A 24,829-nucleotide genomic window follows, 5' to 3' on the forward strand; every position below is an offset into this window, starting at 1 on the left:
TTCCGGCTGAGGTTGACGACTGCTCCCCCGAGAGCCCTGTGGCCACCTACGACCAGATCAGCCCTCAGCCAAGAATTGCAACTTAGCATGTGCGACGCGCTTGCTTGGCCAACCAGTTCGCCCATTGCCCTCCCCAAGGCACTTAGTGGCTTCTAAAGCCTCACGTCCCGCCGGCCGAGCGCCTGCCTCCCTCCCAGCAGACGGAGGGAAACGGTGCCCCGGCCACCCCAGCCTTGCCCCCAAAGGCAATTTCCGTGGAAGGTTGGGCCACCGTTTACCCACCCCTTCCCCCACTGGACACTCCGTGTGTCAATCACTCAGTGTTTCCAGGGCCAAGTGCTAGTTCATGCTCACAAAGGTGACTGTGGTTCCAGACCCATTGCTGTCCCCACAGCCTCCTTACACTGCGGCGCTATTATTGTCTTCGATTTATTTATTTATTTGGGGGACTGGGGACTGAATTCAGGGGCACTCGACCACTGAGCCACCTCCCCAGCTCTATTTTGTGTTTAGAGACAGGGCCTCTAAATAATAAATAATAAGTCGCTGAACTTGTGATCCTCCTGCCTCAGCCTCCCAAGCTGTTGGGGTTATCAGCATGTGCCACCGCGCTGGCTATTGTCATTTTACAGAAGGGGATGTCAAGGCCAGAGACCTTCAGGCCCTGGTCTTGGGTCCCATCACTGGGAATGAGCTGAAGGGGCCTCAGCCATCCTTGGCTAAGTTCCAGCCCTGGTCTGGCCTCTGATGGTCACCCCTGCCTCTGATTCCGACCTCCAGCTCCTCAAGCACCTGGGGACCTCTGCTGCCTGCCTGGCCCCTGCCCTCCACCCTCTCTGGGTGAGTGGATTCCCAGAGCAGCTGGACCTGGGGGAGGGTGTTCCAAGTCCCCAGCCCTGAGGATGTCCCAGGGAGGATGGGACAAGGCAGGAAGCCAGGAAGGGGGACCTGACTGAGAGGTCTCAGGGTGGGAGGAGGGGCTGATCCAGGTGAGTGAGAGAGGCCAGGGGCGGGAGGAGGGGGAGGGCAGACCTGATCAGGACTGGGGTCCCTGGGGGCAGAGCCCTGGCCAAGACCTTGGTGTGTGGGGGGGTCCTAGCAGCACCTGCACAGGGTGGGTAGGGAGCCCAGGTGTTGAATGACGCTGAACTGAGGGGATCACAAACTGATGGTCCTGGAGCTGGGAGGCCCCAGGAAAGTCTCTCCCTTGGTCTCTCTGGGCTGCTGGGGTTGTCTGTGTATCCCTAGGTTCTCTGGGGGCCTCTGGGGGGCTCTGGGATCTTGAAGATTTTCTGGGTGTCCCTGGAGGTGTCTGGGAAGATCCTGGTGTCTCTATCTAGAGCCATTTCTGGGAGTCTTGGAGATCTCTGTGCTGACAGGTGGCCCTGCCTGGGGCCCAGGTGTGGCAGGTGGGGAGGGGAGGGGACCCAGAGGTGCGCCCTTGGCCCCCTCCTAGCTCCCTCCTTCAGGGTGGGGCCTGGCAAAGCCCACAGCTGTCCCCTTCCCAGAGGCAGGGCTGGGGCCACCCCAAGAGGGCCCAGACCCCAAGTCTTCCAGACTCCAAGTCCTTCAGGCCTGAGACCCCAAGGCCCCCAGATTCCCAGACCCCGGAGGCCCCAGAACCCCCAGGCCCCCCCTGAAAACCTAGCGTCCCAGGCCCCAGCTGCCCATCCCCCACCCTCTGTGGCAGTGCATCTGATGTCCCCTCATTTCCGTATTTCCTCATTTCCTCCTTTTCTGAGAGGCCCTGAGCTAGACACCCCACCCCCCAAGGCTGCCCGAGACATTCCCGGGCACCCGGCCCCCTCCCAGGGCTTGTCCTTCACCCAGCCGCCTGGCTTCCGGGTTGGCATCAAGGGCCTCCATGAGACACTGCGCTCACACGCTAGGGTGGAAACTGTAAAACGGTCCCCAGGGAGGGTCTCTGTCCCCTTGGCTGCCACTCAGAGGTGACCATGGGTGTCTGTTCCTTGTGTTCCTTGTTTCACCCAGTTTCTTTATTCAAATGAAATATAGAAACTTTTTTGATGGACTTTTTTTTTTTTTTTTCCATTTAGCATTTTTATCTTGGTTCTAGGGACCGAAATTTTGTGTCCCCTTCCAAGATTGATATGTTGACATCTAGTCCCCTTTGGGATGGTAACCGGAGGTGGGTGCAGTCCTTTCTATTTTTTATTTTGAGATGGAGCCTCACCAATTTGCTGAGGCCGGCCTTGAACTTTGGATCCTCCTACCTCAGCCTCATGAGTTGTTGGAAATTCCAGATGTGTGCCACTGCTCCTGGCAATATCTGTTCTTCATAAGCCACCCAGTTTATAGTATTTTTGTTACAGCAGCCTGAACTAAACCCCTGAAGACATCTGATGCCTACTCAGGTCTGTTCCCGTCACAGGACCTTTGCACAGGCTGACCTTTTTCATGGAAGTCCTCCCACTTTCACACCTCCTTACTCAGAAGCTGTTTTCTCCATAAGAGCTTCCTCGATCACACCATTAAAAAGTTGCTATTAGCAGTGTTATGTACCTGTCATCCCAGTTACTTGGGAGGCTGAGGCAGGAGGATCACTTGAGCCCAGAAGTTCAAAACCAGCCTGGCCAATATTGAGAGACGCCCATCTCTTTTAAAAAAAAAAAAAAAAAGTTGCTACCATCCTCTCTTCCTCCTGCGTCTATGTTTCTTTCTGTCGTTCCCACCGCTTGGCTTGCTCTACTTCCTGCTTCCTGATGGATTCTGGATCCCACAGCTTCCCTGTCCCCACCAGCTGTGACAAGAGCCCCCCCAGGGCAGAGGTATATCTGTGTTGTTCACGCCTCTGTCCCCAGCTCTCAGACCCCATGCCCAGTACACAGTAGGAGCTTATTAAGGACTTGTGGAGGCTGGGCACAGTGGCGCACACCTGTAATCCCAGCGGCTTTAGAGGCTGAGACAGGAGAATCTCAAGTTCAAAGGTAGCCTCAGCAACTCAGCGAGGCCCTGTCTCTAAATATAGGGCCGGGGCTCAGCGGTGAGCACTCGCCGGGCACATGGGAGGCCCTGGGTCCCATCCTCAGCACCACGTGGCTGCGGGCGTCCCAAGAAAAAAAGAATAGACTTGAAGAAAACTAGTGAGTCTTTCCTTAGGGCCCCCAAAGATCCGTTCTTCTCATCACCCCTGGGAGAGAGGAACTCTGAGTGATCGTTTCCATATAATAAACAAAGCTGGGATGAATGATCTCACGCCTCTCATCTTTTCTGCTTTCTATTTCATCTTTTTTTTATATTTATTTTTTAGTTGTACACAGTGCATTTATTTTATTTTGTTCATTTATTTTTATGTGGTGCTGAGGATTGAACCCAGGGTCTCGCACATGCCACCACTGAGCCATAACCCCAACCCTTGTTCCTTTTTCTTTTTAAGTAGGGTGAATTTATTTATTTGTTTTTATTTTTTGATACCAGGGATTGAACCCAGGGGTGCCCCATCCCCAGCCCTTTTTAGATTTTATTTAGAGACAGTTGCTTAGCGCCTGGCTCTTGCTGAGGCTGGCTTTGAACTCGCGATCCTCCTGCCTCGGCCTCCTGAGCCACTGGGATGACGGGCTCAGGGGCGCCCTCGCCTGGCCATTTTAAGTTACTTCAAAGTGAATCACTGGGGCTGGGGGCGGGGCGGGTGGTAGAGTGTACTTCGCGAATGCAGGGAGGGCCCTGGGTTCCAACCTCGCGCCCAAACAAACCAACGCTTCAGGGCCATTTAGTCCATGTTCCGTTCCGCCACGATCCTCATTTTCAATCCAAGAGGAAACTGTCCCCACTAGTGGCCACTCCCGCTCTCCTCCCTGGCCCCTGGCATCCATGCATCTGCTTTGCAGACTGAGGACTGTGTGGCTTCTGTCACTCAGCACCCCCCACCCCCACTCCCACTGCCCCTTCCCGGGCTCAGCCAGGTTGGAGCCACGACCTCTCCGTGCCTCTTGGTGACCGTGGTGTCCCGCGGCGGGGATGCTGGCTGGGTTGATGTGCACAAACCTGCAAATACCAGAGAGAACCCCCAGGAATGGACTTCTTTGATAAGAGGGGACAGTTCACAATGCCGAGGGGCCCAAGGGGACATTCCCCAGCACCGTTCTGGGTCGCCTGCGTTCCCACTGTCCAGCCAGCACAGACTGTCATCGTGCTTTTGGGTCTTTGCCCATCTGATAGGTGAACCATATCTCAGAGCTGGGATTTGTGATTTGCAATTTTCTTATGAAGAGCAAGCTCGTTTCCCCCCCCTAGGTCTGAACCCTGGGTGCTCTACCGTGGAGCCACATCCCCAGCCCTTTTGATTTTATTTTGAGCCATGGTCTTACTGGGTTACTGGGGATGGCCTCAAACTTGATATCCTCCTGCCTTAGCCTCCTGATGTGGGAATACAGGGGTGCACCATTGCACCCAGCTAGAGCAAGCATATTTAGATGCATCGAGGAACAATTTCCAAGACTTCTACAAGGTCTCGGCCCAAAATCTGTGACCATTCCTTTGAGATTGAAGTAGACTCTCATCCTCTCAAAGTCCAGGAGAAACCTATTAGCAATCACCCCATTTTACAGATGTGGAGGCTGAGGCTCAGAGTGGCTGGCGTCACTCAGTGAGTCGCAGCTGGAATGAATTTGAACCTGGCCTGTCTGACACCAGGGCCCCAGTGCAGCTGAGACCCTTTCCCAGGTCACCCCTGCCCACTCTATCTTCAATTGCAGTCTGGTCACTGTCCCTCGGATTGAACGCTGGCCCTGGGAATAAAGCCCCACCATTTAGCCTAGACTGCCTGCCCCTGCCCACACCACCAGCTCCTCCTGCCCAGGGGTCTTTGTGCCTCAAATCTGCAATGTGCTCCTTTCTGTTAGTCACTTTAAGTCATTGTCCAAGCCTCAGAACGATGTCCCCTCCCACAGGAGCCCTCCTCTCAGCCCCTCCAACCCAGAGGCACCCTTGAACATAAGCTGGAGCTTTGTGTCTACACCGGCGGCTTGGAGCTTGGAGAGCCAACTGGATTCTAGGAATCCTGGGCAAACTCCTACCCATGTGTTGAAGCCCCGATCCTGACCCCTCCTCCTCCAGGAAGCCTTCCAGGATCCTGTCCCTCCTTGTGGCCCTGCACTGACTCCACGGAGCAGGTGTGTGTGTCCAGCGCTGTTCTCTCCCAAGGCGGGTGCCCTGGAGGCCCGGGTCCTGGCTGAGGCCCCTCGCGAAGGCCGGCATGAGTCGTGTTTGTTGAGTGACTCGATGAAGCACAGGGGGAGTCACCTGAACTGAGATCGGGGAGTCTGTTGACGAGGTGGCAGGCAGTTGAGGTCCAGATGGGGGACGTGAGGTCACTGGGTTCCAGCAAGAGGGAAGTGGGACCCTGGGCCTCCCCTCCTCCCCTCCTGAGAGCCCGCGGCCCTGCCGAGGGCGGGTCATACTGTCATCTTCAGTCTTCCCCTCTGCGCTCCACCCGGCCACCAGTTCCTCTTCCCCAGAGTCGCTGGTGCGAGGCCTGAGGAGCACCTGCCGCCACCCCCTCCAGTCGCTCGGCGCTGGCGTGAGCCTCTCGCGGGCACCGGAGGCTTCCTGCACGGCCGAGGCAAAGGCGCGGGGACCCGACCCGAAAGGTCAGACCAAGGCGCTTGGCTTCGGACCTGGGCAAGGGCTGCGAGCCGAGCGGGGACCCTTTCCGCAGCCCCATCCCAGGATCCGAGTTCTGGGAGAGACCCTGAGCTGGGCCGGGGGAGGGGCTAGCCGTTCCCAGAGCAACCGCTCATTTGCATAGGGTCCCGTCTTGGCCAATGAGGGGGCCCAAAGAGGAAACCCGGCGAGGGCCCGAAGGTCCGGGGGTGGAGGGGCTGACAGCGCAGGGTCTCCTCTCTGCCTTCCCAGCCCGCGAGGGACTGCGGTCGCGTACCCGTTCTGCAGAGGGGAAGACTGAGCCCTGGAGTCCCTAGCCAACCAAGAGGGCGACAGACCAGGGGCTGCATTCTACTATTTCAGCAGAGGCCGCAGCTGGTTTGAGATAGCAACAGAGGCGGGAGGGTGAGGGCAACCACAGGCCTTTGAATCGGGCCATTCTCCACCCAGGTTGCCTGAATGGGGGGCGCCCTGGCGTGGGTGCTGCCGGTGCGGTCGCTGCTGCTGCTGCTGCTGCTGCTGCTGCTGAACCCAGGAAATCAGGGATGGTCGTGCAGCCTGTTCTCAGGGCCAATGCCCGTGGACTGGACTAGGGAGTTTGAGGGCACCTGCCTGAATTTCAGTGGCCTGCTCCGGAGCGGGTCCTCGAACCAGTCTCTCCCCAGCCTGCCCTCGAACCAGTCTCTCCGCGCCAGCAGCCTGCAGATCCTGGACTTGTCCGCCAATGACCTGCGGGAGCTCCCGCCGCTCTTCTTTGCTCACCTTGACAAGCTGCAGCTCCTGGATGTGACAGGCAACCAGCTGGGCAGGGTGGACGGGGTGCTGGCCCTGCGCTGTGGCCTTGAGCTGAGGGCAGACTGCAGCTGTGCCATGCTGCCCTGGCACCAGGTCTGGCAGAGCAACTGCTCTGGACAGCAAGCTCCGCAGTGCCTGCTCAGGGCCACTGGGGCCTGGCAGAACCTCTCAGCCTTCCTGGAACCCAACTGTGCCCCTGGCCTGTCCCCAGTGACTATTGGGGCCATTGCGGCCGGTGGGGTCCTATTTCTTGGACTTGCTGTCGCTGGTCCACTGCTGGTCTGGAGACTCCGGGGGAGCCGAGGGGCCAAGAGCCTGGGCCCGGGCAAAGCCTGGGGTGCTCAGGATGGCTCCAGACCCAGCTCGGGCTCACAGCCACGGTACAGCAGCCGCAGCCTCGGCACCAAGCCCCCAGGGGCCACCCTGCACCGCATCTCTGTGCCTGACTATGAGAACATATTCCTGGACCAGCAAGGGGACAAGCACCAATGGGCTGGACATGGGTGAGTGACCCCCAGCCTCGCCTGCAGGGGCTCATGGTGACATTCCTGACCCACTGAGCCGGGATGCAAATCCCAGCTCTGCCAGATGGGCATGGGGACACGCACCTGTAGTCCCAGCTACTCTGGGGACTGAGGCCGGAGGATCCCTGTAGCCCAGGAGTTTGAGGCCAACCTGGGCAACATAGCAAGACCCTGTCCCAAAAAACAAAAACCAGCCAGGCATGGTGAACAAGTGCCTGTCATCCCAGAGGCTCAGGAGGCTGAGGCAGGAGGATCTCGAGTTCAAAGCCAGCCTCAGCAAAAGTGAGGCTCTAAGCCACTCAGTGAGACCCTGTCTCTAAATAAAATACAAAATAGGGCTGGGATGTGGCTCAGTGGTCACGTGCCCCTGAGTTCAATCCCTGGTACCAAAAAAGAAAAAAAATCCTAGATCTTCTGCAGCCTGGGTGACCTCAGGCAAGTAGCTTTCCTTCTCTGGGCCTCAGTCTTCTGAACTGTAAGATCAGAAGGAGTTAGGGTAAGAATTACATAAGTCTTGTGTGTGGGATCAGCGCCCTTTCTATGACCTGCAAACCCAGTTTCTGGCTTCAGAGGATGGGGAGAGGGGATGAGTCTGAGGGACAGTGGGGGCTCTGTGGTAGTGGTGAGCAGCTTGGATTCAGGTCCTGTGTGACACAGACTTTCTCTGAAACTCCATTTCCGTCCCCATAAAATGGGGACAGCCCTCCCATCTCCTTTGACACACATAAGATGCTAAACGGGTCATCTGGGTTCCTCTCCTCCACAAAGCCCCAGCCTCTAGAAGATTTTACTGGGCTTCAATAGATGAACTCAACTTTCCTGGATTGGAGAAGAGAGCGGTGGCACACACCTATAATCCCAGGGGCTCAGGAGGCTGAGGCAGGAGGATCACAAGCTCAAGGCAGCCTCAGCAACTTAGTAGACTCCGTCTCAAAATAAAAAATTTGAAAAGGACTGGGGATGTGTCTCAGTGGTTAAGCACCTCTGGGTTCAATCCCAAGTACAACAATAAGAAAAAGGGAGAGGGAAAGAGAGAGAAAAAAGAGAGAGAGACAGAGCCAGGAGGGAATTTCAAGGGTTGAGGCCCCGAGGTGGGAAAGAACAGAGGCTCCATGGTCAACAGTTCCTGAGAGGGCAAGACGTGAGGCTCAGCTCAGCGTGGTGGTGCACGCCGGCCATCCCAGCTAGCCATTCACACTTTAGTAAGAGTTGCTTGGCCCACATAAGTGGCTGCAGAGGATGGACAGAGCTGGGAGTCACAGTTGATCTTGTGCCTCTTCCGACTCACTATGTGACCTGGGCCCGTCATTCCTGGGCCTCCCAGGACCTCCATTTCTGCAACCAGAAAACAGGGTGAAAGTGACCTTCGCCTCCACCCAGGGTGTTATCGGAGGCCAGGTTGGTCCTGAAAGGACATGAGGGCCAGGCGAGTGTCCCCCACAGGGTGCCGTGGGAAGTCCATGCCTTCGAGTCCCTTCCCAAGACCACTTCTGCTTTTGAACCATATTTGCAACTGCTTTGCATATTTTCTCCTTTCTCATCAACAGCCCTGAGTTCCCTTCCTGCCGGGCTGCCTGGAATCTCCCAGTTCCTCAAGCCATATATATATATATATATATATATATATATATATATATATATATATATATATATATGTATGTATGTATGTTTGGGGGGTTTTGGGCAGTGTTGGCAATGGAACCCGGGGCCTCACATATGCTAGGCAAATACTCTGCCACTGAGCCACATCCCCAGTCTTCTTTATTTTATTTTGAGACAAGGTCTTGCTAAGTTGCCCAGGCTGGCCTTGAACTTATGATCCTCCTATCTCAGCCTCCCAAGTAGCTGGAACGAGAGGTGTGTGCTGCTGTCCCTGGCTCAAGGTAGCCTTTTATCAAGAGGAGGTGTTAGGATCTTCTGGACAGAGTTCTCCCCGGGGTCTCACCATAACTGGACATTCTAGGCAGCTTATCCACTCCTTGACTCCTTCCATGGATGCCAAAACTCAGACTCAGAATTTTTGTTTTTTTTTTAATATGTACCGGGGATTGAACCCAGAGCCACTTAACCACTGAGCCACATCCCAAGCCACCCCCCCCTCCTTTCTTTTTTCCCTAATTTTGAGACAGGGTCTTGCTAAGTTGCTGAGGCCGGCCTTGAACTCATGATCCTCCTGCCTCAGCCTCCCAAGCCATTGGGATGACAGCCTGCGCCACTGTGCCTGGTCAGAAATTTATTTTTAGGTGGGAGCCTCAGTCCCCTGTTGCTTCAGGGGACCTCGGCAAGACAAACATCCCATTTATAGGAGCTGAGGCAGGCTCCAGCCGCCCTGCAGGGCTTCCGATTTTTTCAAGAGGAAACTGAAATTTACAATTTTTATGTGAAAAAGGGGAGCTACCTCGACTTTAGGGAAGGAAGAAATAAAACAACCACCTCCCCCAAAAACCCCCACCGCGGGTGCAGGTCCGGGAGGCGAGGTTCGGAGGCTGAACCCGCGGGTCCCTGAGTCAGCGGCTCCTCCCTCCCAGAGGAAGACGCCCGCGCCCTCGGCCTGCGGTCCCCCTCTGCGCCCTTTAGTGCCACTCAGCCAACGCGACCTCAGTCGGGCAGATGTGCCTCCCCCCTCCTCCCCCAGCTCACCGCCGTGTGTCTGTCCCCAGGGCTCAGGCTGCAGAGGAAGGCGACTTCTATGTAAACTTCGAGGGCGGCCACGGCGACTCGCATCCCGTCTACTGCAACCTGCTGTCCCTGCGCCGCGCCACGCAGGCCGGGGAGGAGCGCGCGACCCCCAGGCACTGAGCCGGTGGCGGAGCCTTGGTCCTCCAGGCCCTGCTGGGGCCCCGGGCACCGCCAGCTGGTCCTCTGGCCTCAGTCTCCCCATGTGACCAATGGGGGCAGAGAAGGTCCATCCTGGAGAAGGGCCATCCTTTGACAACACCATGTCATCCCCCTCTCGATGTCGCCGAGGTGCTCAATAAATGCTTTGGGACACATACGCTGCTGGCTCAGGGCCTGGGGATTCCTCCTGGGGGCATTTCCCATGCTCCCCAGACCAGGGCTCCATCTGAGATACCCAGGCTCCCCCACCCCCAGCCCTGCCCTGTGCCCTGCCCTCGCCCCCTTCCCAGGTGTCCAGGCTGGGCCCTGACCCTGAAGTGGCACCCCCCCCCCCCTTTCTCCCCAGAAAAGTCTTCACTGGGCTTCTCCAGAAATCTTCACCATGGCTGATTTGGGGACTGTCAGCAAAAAAGTCTCTGCAAAAGAGTTCAACGTAGAGAAACTTCCTGTTTTACTTGGCCACTGGCCGGGAAGATACCAGCACTCCAGGTGCTGGACACCCCCTTACTAGTTTCCACAAACTTGTATCCAGTATAGTACTTTGTAGAAACGTGCAAACAAGGCCTCTGGCCCTGAGCTGGGCTTCACAGAGAGGTCTACATAAGGTACCAACTGGGCTCCCTGGTAACAGCTGGCAGGGGGAGGAGAGAGAGGGGACAAGAAGCTCTCCCTTCTCAGGTGTTGTCCTTGAAGGGTTAACTTGTCCAGAACAGCGACAGAAAAAGCTGCTGTTCTGTGAACTTCTGCAGACTGTGAACTTCTGAGCCCCTCCCCTTACATGCTGGGTATAAAACTCTGAAACTCCCTGAACTTGGGGTTCAGGGGATTGATTGATTACAGCAAAAGCTGTGCCCTCTGAGCCTGGCTGCAGCCAAATACAAATGTTTCCTGCTGTCCTCGGTGCCCTGCCTCATCTGTCCCTACAATAACCCCACAGGAGTGAACACTGGCTCCAGAAGCTTCCCTCCTTCCCTCCTTCCTTCCTTCCTTCCTTCCTTTTCTCTCTCTCTCTCTCTTTCTCTTTCTTTCTCCTGTCATCCCAGTGCCTTGGGTACTGGGGACGGACCCAGGCACACTTTACCACTGAGCCACGTCCCCAGCCCCTTTTCTTTCTTCTTTTGAGACGGGGTCTTGCTGAGTTTCTTGGAGCTTCACTAAGTTGCTGAGGCTGACTTTGAACTTGTGATGCTCCTGCCCCAGCCTCCTGGGTCACTGGGATTACAAGGCATGTGCCCAGCTCCCAGTCATTTCATTTTTTAAAATTTTTTAATGAGGCAGGGCCTCACCAAGTTGCTGAGGCTGGCCTGAATCATGATCCTCCTGCCTCAGCCTCCTGGGAGCTGAGATTGTAGGTATGTGCCAGGAAGCCCCACCTCGCCTGACCCTCTTAACCCACTTTCCTTCCCTCACTAGTGAACTACCAGGGTTGAATCTCCACACATTTCCTTTACAGTGCCCACTTTCTTAGGATTTTTGGTGTGGTGCTGGGATGGCACCCAGGGCCTTGTCCAGGCCTGGGGAGCTTCACCACTGACGTGCACCCAGCCCCCCAGGATTCCCTCCAGACTCCTGCATCTCCCCCACTCCATCAGATCATCAATTGTCTGTGTGGTTACTGCTGCATCCTCATGCCCAGCCAGAACCTGGCACAAAGTTGGCACTTGCTGAATACATGCAGGGACACCTACTGTCATTCAGGTTGGCTTCCATGGCAGTGGGGGCATTCCCAGGGACACAGCTCATTACTGGAGTGCCGCAGTCTGGCTGGGCACACAATCACGAGCCACCACACAGCTTGTAGATTCAAACAGCAACTCTTTATTCCCGAACTCACACCAGCCGTCTACAATCACGTTCTGGGGAAATCCACGTTCTCTGCCCAAATTCACCTCCACTGGGCTTCTATCTCCAAAATATACTGTCTGAATCCCGTGAGAACTCAAGGGGAACTCAGGCAGCAGGATACGCCCTATTCCCAGGAGGAATAATCTTAAACCTTAAACCTGGAACTTAAACTGGGAACGCCCTAAACACGATTATCTTAAACCGGGAACACCCTAATCTGCCTTGGTCCTTGAGCAAGGTCACCTACATTCAATGTCGCTGCAACATGTCAGCAACATGGGGTACGCTGGCAAGGAAATTGTCATACCTACTTGGCTAATGGCTCCCAGCACTGGAGATCCTCTATCCCTCCAGAGCCCCCTTCAGCATTCCCCTCCAAGGCCCAGAGGGGGACAGGCTGGTAGGTGGGGTGCTGCCTTCAGCACACCTCAGCAAGGCCAAGAAGATGCTTATGGAACCTTCTTCAGTGGGAAAATTATGTAACCTGGGAGATGTGATGTGCATGAAAGTGTTCTTTATTTCTCCCTGCTCTTTTTATATGAAAGAGCGGAGGTATCATTAACATGGAAGGAAATGCCACAAACAGGAGGGGTGGTGGGTCTCTTCAGGGAGGGGTGGTGGTATAAAATGATGAACTCCACAGCAGATGGGCCTGGCTCTGGGCTGCCTGTGATTGGAAAGGTGACTCCACGCTGGGACAGAGACAGAGAGCCACCTCTGTCCCCCAGAGAACAGTACTGAGAGATGAGGAAAGACAGAGGCAGACCGAGACCTCAAAGGGTCCCAGAAACAGAAGAAAATATAGAGATAGAGAATCCCCAGAGCAGTCAGGGAGACCTCCCTGGCCATGAACGCTTCTGGTGGCTGGTGTTTGAAGGACATCCTGCCACCCACGCTCCAAACCCTTCCACTCCCTCCTCCCAGCTCCCCTGGGGAAACTGAGGCCAGGAGTTGCGAATCTTTCCGAGGTCACCCAGCCCCATCCTGGACAAGAATCAGTTCAGACAGCTCCATTTTTATTACATATCCAGAGTTTTAAATAAATACACCTTCCACCAGGCGTCTCCCAGGCAGAGACTCCAATAAGTTAATAATAAATACAGTCATAAATACAGCGGGAGGGCGGGAGGGAGGCAGCGGGAGTGAGTTGACGGTCAAGACCTGCGGGCCCCCTCCACAGGCGGGACCACTGAGGCCACTTCCATTGCGCAGGCGCTGGACTAAGTGAGGCCGGGGCTGCTCATGCGCAGTGGCAGGCTTTGGCCTGGAGGTCGTCGTAGGTCCTGAGCGAGACGCCGCGGTCGGTCTTGTGCATGAGGACTACGAGGTCGTAGCTGGAGGGCACACAGCACGGGGCGGGCACCGCGTCCGGCCTCAGGCCGTGCAGACGCGCTTTGATCTGCGCATGCGTGTTGGCCGCTTGGTAGTGGCTGGGGCACTCGCCGACGCACACGCTCACCTGCAGCTCACGCGGCGACAGCACCCAATCAGTCCAGCCCAAGTCCTCCAGCGTCGCTCGGACTGTCTGCAGGCGACAGCAACGCCCGGGCCCGAGCGGGCAGCCGTCTGAGCCTCGTGCACGCGCGCGGCGGGGCCCCCTGGCGGCTCGTGCCCGCAAATGCAGTTCCAGCTGAGGCCCGGCGGAGGGCGACAGTGCCAGTGGCAGGTCCGCAGGCGGCGACAGTCGCAAATGTAGCGTGGGTGCCCGGGATCCTCTGAGGCTGAGCTGACGCTTCAGCGGCCGCGTCACGTCCCACGACTTCGTCTGTGTCGGGGACAGCCGGAGCAGGGCCCGGTGCACGCGGTAGGCCTCCGGGAGACCCTCTGTCAGCGAGGCCCGGGAGAGGCGCAGGTGCAGGTGGCCGTCGGAGCCGAGTCGCACTGGGAAGAAAAGAGATCAGAGAGTTGGTCACCCTACTGTGCGCGAGGAAAAGGGGTTACCATCCTGCCAACACACCAAGCAGGACCCCACCACAGGGCCTTTGCACAGCTTCTTCCCGGGAATCTCAGCGTGGCTGTGCCCCATCCCTTTAGGCCACCTAAATAACAACCATCTTGTTTTATTTCGTGGTAAGTACTTCATCTTCCCTAGAATCTCAGTCCCTCTTGGCTTGGTTGCCACCGTGCCGGGCACACAGTGTACACAGTAAACACTTGAAGGAATGAATGTATATCCAATAATCGGTGAATCTGAGATTCGAATCTTGGCCTACTTCCTTCTCATTAAAGAAGAAAAAAAATCATTTATTTATTTATTTATTGGGGTTGGGTGTTACTGTGTCGCCCAGGCTAGCCTTGACCTCCTGGGCTCAAGTGATCCTCCTGCCTCAGCCTCCCAAGGAGCTAGGACTACAGGCACAGACCACTGAGCTAAGCTCAAAAATACCTCACAGGAGGTCTGACCTGATTCTACAAACCAAGGAGTGAGGAGCACCAAGCCCCCCACATTCCAGATGACTTGGTCTGGAAAACACAGTCCCCCAGGGTGGTGCAAGTGTGGAGGGTCTGCGGAGACCCGTCTGAAAGCCTGCAACCCAGCTCTAGGCTCAGCGAGGGCTAGAGATTTACCAGGAGTCACACAGCAGGGCAAGGATTGGGGGCGTGTGGGGAAGTGCCCTTCTCTGCCAGACCCCTGCTTCCACCCCTCCTGGGTCCCAGCGGCGCCCCCTGGAGCCTCTGTGGAGGGTGCGCAGAGGGAGAACCTCCCTCCCCTGTTGGGGCGCCTGCCCCGCGACGCCAACATCTTGATGAGGGATTGCGTCAGATTCCGATCCGGCTCCTGCAGGTTCTGCTCGTCGCTGGCCGCCCCGCTGCTCCCTCATCCCTCCTCCTGGACCTCTGGGCAGGGACAGCACCAGCCTCCCCACCGGGTCCCCGAGCTACCCAGGCCCTGTGCGCACTCGGGGGACCCCTGGCATCTCTGAGCCTGGCTTTGCACATCTGCGGCCCCTGACTGAGGTCCCACCCGGGGCGAGCCTGGCCCCCGGCCCGTTGCAAACAGGTGGCGGCCACCTTCCCGTCGGACTCCGGAGGGGACAGAGAGTTCCCACCCACCCATTTCAGAGGCGGGAAAACTGGCGCCTCGAGGCGGGGCCTGGGCCCGTGGGACAGTCAGACACGGGGGAGCCCCGGGGTCGCCAGGGCCACTCACGTTCTGGGCTGAGGATTCGCACGGCGGGGGCGGGGCCGGGCGCGGCGTCGCGCGAGCTCTGCTGTCCCCGGAGCCTGGCCCGCAGGTCCTCGTAGCGCATCCTCAACTCCCGGGACCAGGGATCGGGCTCGGCCTCGGGGTGGGTGTCCGATGGCCCCGGGAGGCCGGGTCGGCGCTGCTCGGCCAGGGACACCGCGTCGCCCGACGGCGGCCACGAGATCACCAGGAGCAGCAGCAGCAGCAGCAGCATCTGCGGTCGGGGCGGAGGCGCGGGTCCCCGCCGGGGCCGCCGGGGCCGCGCTGTCGGGGCTGTCGCTGAGGCTCGGGCTCCGGGCCGGGGCATGGCCGGCTGCTCGCTGCGCTCCAAGACTTGACAGCGACGTTGAACAGCGGCCTTTATAGTCCCGGACTTTGTCCGCCCCGCCTGCCGCCCCGCCTGCCCCTGTGCGGACACTGCGGTGGCCTCCGCTGGGCGGGGAGTCCCCGGGCCTCCGGGAGGTGCTGGGGGACAGAGTCTCCGGGACAAGCCCGGGCTCCTCCCCGAGCAGGGACAGGATCCCAGCCGGGGGTTGTTGGAACATGATTTTGTGCAAAGACAAGGACTGTGGGAAATTGCAGGCAGGAGCCAAGAGGTGGCCTTCCCCCAGGGGGACCCCCGCGCGCCCCTCTCCGTGGGATCAAAGACTGAAGAGGGTGAAAAACAAAGGAAGCCGAGGGGTAAGGTCAAAGCTGGGAAGGGCAAGTTCAGGCTTCACTGTCCCCACCAGGAAACCGGCCTTTCTCTGAGGAGGTGGCCAGATGAGGTGTCAAGGACAGCTAGGGACCTAGTCAGTGCACAATAAACTGCTATTCCCGTGACTCAGCCTCCTCTGGAGAACTCCTACTCCCTCTTCAAAACCCTGTTCCAGAAACCCCTCCTCCAGGGACCTGCCTCTGACCTGCCCTTGGCCACTCAGCGGTGCTGATCCGCCTGCTCCCCTCCTCCCCTGTCCCTAGCGCTGTCTCCTTTGGGGACAGGAGTGCATCTTCTCTCCAGTGCTGCAGTCTCCTGGTTGGTCCCAAAACAGAGGCAGCAGGAAACTGGAGTCCTAAGGTGTGAGGGTCCGGGGCTGGTGTCAGTCAGGCCCAGTCACCGGACATGGAGGGCCGGGATGCCCAGGAGCACCCTGCCCCCTGCTCAGGACTCCTGGCCCCAGACACCACCCCTGTGGCTGCTTCCAGCTTCCCAGGCACAGAAAGGCTGGGCCTGTGCCCGCGTGTACCCACTGCCCACCTCTCGCTGCGTGTGCCCAGACAAGCCTCCAGCCCCACCCTGGAGGTCGAAGGTCAGCAACAGCCTCTGTCCCATGGAGTCACCACTGTGCTGTGGCGGGGGAGAGGTCCCCCGTGAGACACTCTGGGCATATAATAGGTGCTCAGGAAACGTGCCTCTCAGTTCCATCCTGACTGCTTGGTTGGGAGGAGGAGCCTCTGGCCTTGCCCCCCACCCACGTGGTACATACAGTAGGCGCTCAATGAAGGGTGCCACAGGGATGAGGCTGAAAGCTGGCAGGCTACGAGGTCACTCCCCCACACGTGGCCTGTCAGGAGAGATGAGTAATCCTGATGCATGTGGCCTTGAGCAGGTCAGGAGGGTCACCGAGACCCAGGCCTGTTCTGGGGTGGCATTGGGGCAAAGGAGACACTGCCCAAGTTGGCAGCTTTTCAAGTTCAATAGCGGAGATGGGACGGCCGCGGTCATGGGACTCCCAGCTGGGCCGCGTCCAGACACCCTCTTGTTCCACAGAGAGATGCAGGAGAGGACTCCACAGGGATGGAGACTGTGGAGAGGATCAAACGAAACGCAGAGGACACCAGGTGCATAATAAGTGCTCAATAACCGGGCGTTACTACAGCTACTCAGCCGCGCGGGAGAACTCCTACTCCTTCTTCAAAACCCTGATCCAACCCCCTCCTGCAGGGAGCAGCCCCCACCCTACCTGCGCCAGCTGAGCAGTGCTCATCCTCTGCCAGGGCTGACCTCCCACCTGGGACTCCGTCCCTGGCTCCTGCTCCCCGGTACTGGGGCCCCTTGAGGGCAGGAATGCATCTTCTCTGTGCTCCAGTCTCTTGGCCGGGCCCAGAATGGAGGTGGCAGGGAATTGAGGACCTGGGGTGTCACAGCGGGGAGGGCTGGTGTCAGTCAGGTCCAGCCATCAGATGTGGAGGCCAGGGGTGCCAAGGAGCACCTCCCCCACCTTCTTTCCATGCTCAGGGCTCCTGGCCCCCCACACTGCCCAGGGCCTCTTCCAGCTGTGTGTGGGCCGCTGTGCCAGGCCATGACGAGGAGTGTGTCTGGGGGTGACAGGTGTGAGCTGCCAAGCAGCTCCGGGGCTCCCTGAGTCCCCAGGACTCCCAGGGCCTGCAGGCCTCCCCTCCCCAGCACACACCTCTCGCCGAGTGGGCTCCTGCCTGGCACCCAAGGCGGGCACCAGCCTGTCCTGTGGGGTTACCCCTGGACCATGGCAGGGTTCTAGATGTCCCCCATGTGATGCTCTGAGTACATAGTAGGTGCTCAGTAAATGCACCTGCTCACACCCGTCCATTCTATCCAGTCTGTGGCCGAGTGGAGAGTGGGTCAGGTGAATCTTGTTTTTCAAACAAAGGCTCCTGGGGGTAAGGGGCCCAAGCCCAGGACAGGCCAGGGGTCATGGAGTCCGTCAGACTGCCTGGGTCCCCAGAGCACAGAAGGGAGAGGGCTGGGTTGGGGTTCTCGAGGCAGTTTCCTGTCACCCCAGGGCTGCCCTAGAAGGCTATTTCTCTCTGCCTCCCAATTATGAAGCACCATGAAAAATCAACTCAACATCCACCACTTTAAAGTTTACCACTCACCGGGTGTGGTGAGGACCTCAGGAGGCTGAGGCAGGAGGATCGCAGAGTTTGAGGCCAGATTTTTCATGTGCTGGGGATTAAACCCAGGGACCCGTCTACCACAGAGCCAAGTCCCCAGCCCTTTCTATTGTTTTAGTTTGAGACAGGGTCTTGCTAAGTAGCCAGGCTGGCCTCAAACTTGTGACCCTCCTACCTCAGCCTCCCGAGTGGTCAAATAAAATTTTCACAAGGACAGAGGGGTGGCTCAGTGGTAGAGCATTTGCCTGGCATGTGCCAGGCCCCGGCCGGGTTCAGTTCCCAGAACCACAGAGTGATAAACAAATAATAAATAAATACATAAAATGTCTGAGGCAGGCTGGGGCTGGGGCTCAGTGGTGGAGCGCTTGCCCGGCACGCGTGAGGCACTGGGTCTGACTCTCAGCACCACATATGAATAAATAAAATAAAGGTCCATCAACAACTAAAAAGTATTTTTAAAATGTCTGATGCAGTGGCCTTTAGCACATTCATCGTGTAGTATAAGCATTGCCTTAAATCTTCCAGAACATTCCATCACCAGCCCCTGGAGCTGCTGGCCTATTTTCTGTCCCTGTGGAGCCGTGGGTTCTGGACCGTTCATGTCAAGGAGGTGGCCCACTGGTGGCCTTTGCCTCTGGCCTTTGCGCTGAGCGTCGTGGTTTGGGGCTCTAGTTGTGGCAGGTGTGGGCGCTGCGGCCCGGGCACCACGCCTGGATGGCGCACTCACCCTGGGCGGACATTAGGCTCTTGCATGCACCTTGTGGCTCTGGGCCGCTGCGAGTGCGTGAGCACCAAGATTCATGCCCCTGTGTTGGGTTCCTTTGGGTTTGTGTCCAGAGGTAGAATTGCTGAGTCTCGTGATGATGATGCTTAAGGTGTTTTTGGAGGCTGCTGGGCAGGGACCCCGGGGTCTCCACAGGCTAAGCGCATGCTCTTCCCCGGGCTCCGTCCCAGCCCACACCTGGAGAGTGTCCGCACCTCCACCTGCTTTAAAAGTTTCATCAACATGAGTTACATAAGCGGGGCGCAGAGGCTCAAGCCTGTCATCCCAGCATCTCGGGAGGCTGAGGCAGGAGGATCCTGAGTTCAAAGCCAGCCTCAGCAACAGTGAGGCGCTAAGCAACTCAGTGAGACCCTGTCTTTAAATAAAATGCAAAATAGGGCTGGGATGTGGCTCAAGCGGTAGCGCGCTCGGCTGGCATGCGTGCGGCCCAGGTTCGGTCCTCAGCACCACATACAAACAGAGATGTTGTGTCTGCCGAAAACTAAAAAAATAAATGTTAAAATTCTCTCTCTCTCTCTCTCTTTAAAAATAAATAAATAAATAAATAAAATGCAAAATAGGGCTGGGATGTGGCTCAGTGGTCGAGGGCCCCTGAGTTCCATCCCCAGAAATGCCCCCTTCAAAAAAAGATGAGTTACATAAAACCAAAAGGATCAATCTGAGGTGTTTAGTTCAATGACATTTTTATAAATGGTGTCTCCATGAGACTTCTCGGGGATGAAGTTCCAGAACATTCTTCCTGGCCCCAGGGAACACCTCCCTAACATCACCCTCCCGACCTCTAGATAACATGGATGCCTTTGCCCGTTTCCCACCGTGACCTGAACAGAAGCAGCTGCAATCTCCTCTCCCGTCTGGGGCCCTTCACTCAGCCCATGTTCATGAGCGATGGCGTTTTGGGGTCTCTCTGTTTGGGCTCATCCTTTTCCCTTGTTATGTAATATTCCACGGCACATGCCCAGAGTGGAGCTGCCAGGTCGGGAATGGGCGTCTGTCACTTTAAGAGTGGGGTTAGTAAATAGCTCACTTCATTCATGGAATTTCCCCAAGGGGCATAAAAGCCATGAGTCCCCAGGAGAAGGGCCACCTGTCAGGTTTCCGCTTCACCAAGCTCCAGAGCGGTGGCTGGGCCGACTCCCCAAATTCTGTAAACGATGACCTCATTCGTGGCCATTCCCGTGGCCCAGCTGCACGGGGCGCGGGCAGCCAGCCAGGGGTGACCTCAGTCCTGGGGACCCTGACCTCCTCGGGAACAGCGGCCACTGTCCCCGGGGGTGCAGGACGTGGAGGTCAACTGCGGGGCCGGGTCAGGTGGCTCCTCTGCCTGGTGGGCCCCCGGCCGCACAGGCTCTCGGTCACCGGTCCCCATGTCACATCGTTGCCAGGGAAACCACGAGCCTCCCGCTGAACGGGACGAGCCAGACTGTCTCCAAAGTCCAGCGAGTCCCAGGGGCACAGGGTGGACGGCTGTCCTGTCGCTCGCTATGACCTCCCTGGGGGTCGGCGTGTGCCTGGGTCCTGAGGAGTCCCCACCGCTGGCTCTGGGTGGCACCCTGGCTCAGCCTGCGTCGCCGGGCCTATCTGGGGACCATTACTAAGGACTCCCAAGCCAGTGGCCTCCCCCTGGAGAGGGACAGCTCTGAGCTCGCAGGCCCTCCGCGAGCCCTCGTCACCTGTCCTGGGCCGTGGTGTCTTAGCCTCAGCCACGTCTGGAGCCAGTCAGGCTCAGGCCGGTGGCGGGGACAGAAGGGCCCTGCCACCACTCACTCCTCTCAAGCCCCAGCCCCAGGGCCCTCCCGCCCCCTCCTGTCCCCTCTCCCCCCTCCTGCCCCCTCCTGTCCCCTCTCCCCCAGCTCCTCCAGGCTGACAGTTCCTCCTGCCATCTGCCCCTGCCCCCCCACACCAGGGCCTTCTCAGTGACCTTGACGTCCACTCCACGGATGAGACACTAGGACCAAGGTCCCAGGCTGGGAGGCAGCCCCAGCCCACCCCACCCCCAGGCCTGTGGGGTACGGGCAGAGGGAGCCCCAGGACGGGGCTGGAGACGGGAGACCCAGGTTCCGGGCCCCACTCCGCGGCGCCCGGGCTGTGTGATGGGAGCAGGAGCCAGGCCTTTCTGTGCCAGCTTCGTCAACATTCTGAGCTGTCCCAGGTCGTACCTCAGGACCAAGGGCTCCTTCTGCCTGCTCACAGGTGCTCTGAAGAGACACGTTCGTGCATTCAGTGGAGCAAGCCACAAGTCTTCCTTAAATCCCCGTGAACAAGGCTTCCAGGCCAAAGAAAGAAAGGGAGAAGCATGGAGGGAGAAGAGGGAAGGGAGCAGGTGGAGGGGCACAGCAGGTGCAAAGGCCCTGAGGCGGAGCTTCTCAGGCAGCTCTAGGCACTGGGTTGGCCAAGGGCCTGGAAAGCCGACCCCGGGGACCAAGAGGATATTGACATCAGGTGGCTGCCTTCTCAGCTGGGACCTGGGCCAACTCATGCACATCCCAGAATATCTTCTTTGTCAAAGGTGGCTTCCTCCCCTAGACAGATTTATCTGGATTTCCTGAAGTTAGGGTTAGATTGAAAGTCATGAGCATGTACATGAGCCCCCCAAAAGTGCTGGGTTGATGGCAAGAGTGACATCTGTCTATTTATTTATTCAGTGGTGCTGCGGATGGAACCCAGGGCCTCCTGCATGCTAGGCAAGCTGAGCTGCATCCCCAGTCCCTTCATTTTTTATTTTGAGATAGAGTCTTGAGAAGTTGCTGAGGCTGGCCTCCAATTTAGATCCTCCTGCCTCAGCCTCCCGATGCCGGGATGACAGGTGTGCACCATGGTGCCTGGCTACAATTGTCTTAAATATGCTCAGAGAACTCAAGGAAAACGTAAGAAAAGAACTAAAGGAAGTCAGGGAAGGTACACTTACAGAAGGACACATCCACGTGTGTTTCTGAGGAGCAGCCCGTTCACAAAACACGAACAGAGAGGTGCAGCGCACGCTCAGCTTCCCTCCACCCACTGGGACCACACAAGGAAGCGAGGCCCAGAGGCGCGGCTCAGCGCGGGCTGCTTGCCCAGCAGGAGCAGGACCCCAGGCCCAGGCCCAGCGCTACAAGAAAAAGAGAGAGAGAGAGACACAGAGACACAGAGAGACACAGAGACACAGAGAGAGACAGAGAGGAAAAGAAGTCCAAATGCCCGGCACATGGAGTGGGGCCAGGGCGCATCTGAGGACAGACAGACAGACACATAGGACCTGGGTGATGCAGCCACAGGCTGAGGGAGGCCAAGGATGGCCAGCAGCCACCAGAAGCCAGGAGAGCGGTGGCCTGGGACAGACTCTCCCTCAGAGGGACCCAGCATGGCCCCCGCCCTGACTGAGCTTTTGGCCTCCGTGGAGGAGGCTGAAGCCGTGGAGGATCTGCTTCTGTTTCTTAGTCATCTATTTCGTGGCGCTGGGATGGAACCCGGGCCTGGCACACCCTAGATGCGTGCTGACCACCGATAACCCTGGTCCTTCCTGTCGTTGAAGTCCCCGTTTGGCTGTCCCCCCACCCCCCAGTGGGCCTGGTGTGACATCCCTGGGGCCTTCCGATGTCCAGGAAACTGCAGGGTCCGCTGCACGGAAGTCCCTTCTCTCAGTCCCTAATTCATTGACTTATTTTGGCTCCGGGAACTGAATCCAGGAGCTTGACTGCTGGGCACAGCCCGCCCTCCCTGAGCTGCTGAGGCCGGCTCCCAACTCGCCATCCTCCGGCCTCAGCCTCCCGAGCTGCGGGGATGACAGGCGTGCGGCTCCGTGGTTATCTTTTTGGTTTCTTTATTGACATCCAAACATTCGAAGTTGTGGTCGCGTCTCGGAGCCTCCAGGTTTTCACCTTGTCGCGGTCAAGGGCGGTGGAGGGCGTGTGGCAACTCACCAGGCTGTTAAGGGAGTGAAGGGTTGGCTTCCCCCAGGTGTGACCTCCCTTCCCTTCTGGGTCTCTGCCAGGTCCCCTTAGGGTGTCCAGTGAGGGGGGACAGATGGCGACAGCTGAGTATGACTCAGCAGGTCTGGGCCGTGGGGGAGAAGTGGTCAGTCAGCCCTGGGACCGGCTGTGCGGGTTCCTGCCTGGGGGTGGGGGCGCAGGGCAGCCGGAGCCCAACAGGAAGTGGGTCACCTCGGGATCCAGCTCGAGGCCCCACGTGCCTCCCGCCGGAACCCAGCAGCTGGGCCACCTCCATCTCCCTCCTGCGCTCCCCGCACCCCACATCCTGCTTGGTACCCTTTCGCCTGTGTCCTAATGCGATTCACTGTGTGCATTTATGGAGCACCAGCTGGATGCCAGGCCCTGACCGAGCTTGGATCCATAGCCCTACCAGGTGGGTGCAGGGATCGGCTTCATGTCACAAGGAAAAACTGAGGCCCTCAGGGCACAGCCCAGGCTGGGTCACTGGCACAGAGCCGGTTATCCCTGTGACGAGTTCCTAGAGAAACTGCATCCGCGACAAGGTCCTGCAGACGGCCTGCCCTTGGCCAGCGGGAACGTGGAGATGGCGGAGAGGAGCAAGGTTGTAGGCCAAGTGCAAGTTCGCGGGGCGACATTAGTCCTTTAACAGCCCTTTACCTCCTTTACCAGCTGCTTCCCTGGCCTTCTGCGTCTGGCCTCCCCTTCTCCTGACCAGTAAGTCAACTTCCGTGAAAAAGTCTCTAAGGGAGGCAGCGCTCTGGCCTCCACCAGCCGCGAACCTCAGAGGCCCAGAAGGAGCTCTGCCCGTCGCCTGCCCCCGTGCCCCCCGCGCCCCCCACACCCCGGCCACCAGACTTGGTAAATGTACCTGTGACTAGGAGATCCATGGACCCTCTTCAACAGTGGGCCACACCATTCGGCCTACCCTGAATCCATTTCCCAGACCTCGGTCGCTCACATTTGCTCCAAAATGAACTATTTTATTGGAAAATGTTCTTTCACGTCCTAGCTATTATTTTTATTTGTTATTTTGCGTGGTGCTGAGGACGGGCCCAGGGCCTCGCCGTGCTGGCTGAGCGCTCTGCCACGGGAACATTTTCTTATGTCCTGTGAGAGCACCATCGTTCCTCTCGGCCTGCACCCTGCTCTCTCTGTCCCTCGGTGTTTTTAGTCTATAAACAAGATGCCCAGGGAGTTTCGTGTCTCTTGCTCTCTGCTCCCCGCCTCTCCCTCCCCTGTCTCTGCCCCCCACGGGCACTGCACACTGGGGGTGGCAGGGCGACCCTCCCATTTCCGGGACATGGACATGTCTGGGCAGGTCCCGGCTCCAGTCCCTGACGGGAAGGAAAGCACCTGAAGGGGGAGGGGGAGGGGGGAGGGCTCCCCAGGGTCCAGGGCCAGACTTTGCCCCTCAGCTCCCTCTGGGCCTGTGGCATTCAGTGAGTTCCCAGGACGACCTCAGCATCGCCCCCAAACTCTGGGTTCTGAGGGGTCCCGGGAGCTCTCCAGGTTTGACGGAGGGGCTGGGAGAGGCCTCCTGGACAGGGGGACGGGAGCACTGACAGCCTAGTGTCCCCAGAAAGGAGGGGACGGGTTCAAATCCCAGCAGAGGAGTCGGGCTTTCCCCTGGGGACAAAGGGGAGCCAAACAGGGTGTAAGAGAACCCAGAGCTGAGACCCCTGCCTCTGCCTAAGGTGAGGCCCAGGCCTCGCCCAGCCCCTCCCTGGCATGCGCCTGCCCAGGACCCTTCAGCTGCCCTTGAACCCCCATCCTCCCCCCCCCCCCCTCCCCGCCCCACCCATAGCTGGGACCCTGCACCCTGCTGCATCCTTGCTGGGTCCCCAGAGTAGGACCAACACACAGTGGGTGTGACTAGAGCAGCCCCAGGGTGAGAGCCTCCTGAGGCAGGGACAGGGTCCTAGGGACCCACATTCCCAGCTCCTCACAGCACCCCCTCTCCCTCCTGTGACTTACCAGTCCCAGAGCTGGGCCAGGCTCAGGAGACACAGGCCCAGGCAGATCCATCCTCCATAGAACCTACTGGCTGCCACCCAGAGTGCTGTGATGGAGGGCGCACAGGCAGCCCTGGGAGGCAGAAGAGGTGCCTGGCATCCAGGAGGGCTTTCTGGAAGAGGAGATAACTGTGTCGATGAAGCAATGGCTCTGTGCCCGGCACCCGGTGAAGGCCCCTGAGGTATGGGGAGAGCGAGGCTCAGGGACGCGACGGGAGGCCAGGTCCCTCTTGGGCTTCTCAAGGCCCTTAGGACAACACCCAGCCTCCCCCTGCCCACCCCAGGAGGCCACTGTTTTGGACGCAGCTCCTGTGCGAGGCCCTGGGCTGCCCAGGCTTAAAACCAAAATGGAGTCACTCACGCTAAAGCCCCATATTCCTGAGCTGGAATTAAGCTGTTTACATGATCTTCCCAGAATTCAGGATCAGTGGCCAAGT

General features: G+C 58.1%; 2 protein-coding genes across 2 annotated transcripts; one reads left to right on the forward strand and one right to left on the reverse strand.

The window, feature by feature from the left end:
- The first annotated feature begins 5,443 nt into the window (after nt 1–5,443).
- Lrrc25 (leucine rich repeat containing 25) lies at nt 5,444–9,936 on the forward strand. The gene is made up of 3 exons (XM_027932316.2): nt 5,444–5,609; nt 6,073–6,920; nt 9,602–9,936. Exons 2-3 carry the CDS (start codon nt 6,082–6,084, stop codon nt 9,738–9,740), a joined length of 978 nt encoding a protein of 325 aa, XP_027788117.2. The 5' UTR covers nt 5,444–5,609; nt 6,073–6,081; the 3' UTR covers nt 9,741–9,936.
- A 2,702-nt stretch (nt 9,937–12,638) lies between these two features.
- Nucleotides 12,639–15,025, reverse strand: Gdf15 (growth differentiation factor 15). Its single transcript, XM_027932043.2, has 2 exons — nt 14,776–15,025; nt 12,639–13,505 (listed from the first exon to the last, which is right to left on the reverse strand). The coding sequence occupies exons 1-2, from the start codon at nt 15,023–15,025 to the stop codon at nt 12,865–12,867; spliced, it is 891 nt and encodes a 296-aa protein (XP_027787844.2). The 3' UTR covers nt 12,639–12,864.
- Between the last annotated feature and the right edge of the window lie 9,804 nt (nt 15,026–24,829).

This window comes from Marmota flaviventris, chromosome 1 (genome assembly GCF_047511675.1).
Source record: "Marmota flaviventris isolate mMarFla1 chromosome 1, mMarFla1.hap1, whole genome shotgun sequence".
NCBI classification, from domain to species: Eukaryota; Metazoa; Chordata; class Mammalia; order Rodentia; family Sciuridae; genus Marmota; species Marmota flaviventris.

Bases quoted from the DNA above. Each gene is read 5' to 3' on its own strand.
- Gdf15 (XM_027932043.2), bottom strand. From the start codon at position 15,025: ATGCTGCTGCTGCTGCTGCTGCTCCTGGTGATCTCGTGGCCGCCGTCG. The intron at 13,506-14,775 runs GTGAGTGGCCCT...TTTTCTTCCCAG, and splicing joins GCGAATCCTCAGCCCAGAAC to TGCGACTCGGCTCCGACGGC.
- Lrrc25 (XM_027932316.2), top strand. From the start codon at position 6,082: ATGGGGGGCGCCCTGGCGTGGGTGCTGCCGGTGCGGTCGCTGCTGCTG. The intron at 6,921-9,601 runs GTGAGTGACCCC...GTCTGTCCCCAG, and splicing joins CACCAATGGGCTGGACATGG to GGCTCAGGCTGCAGAGGAAG.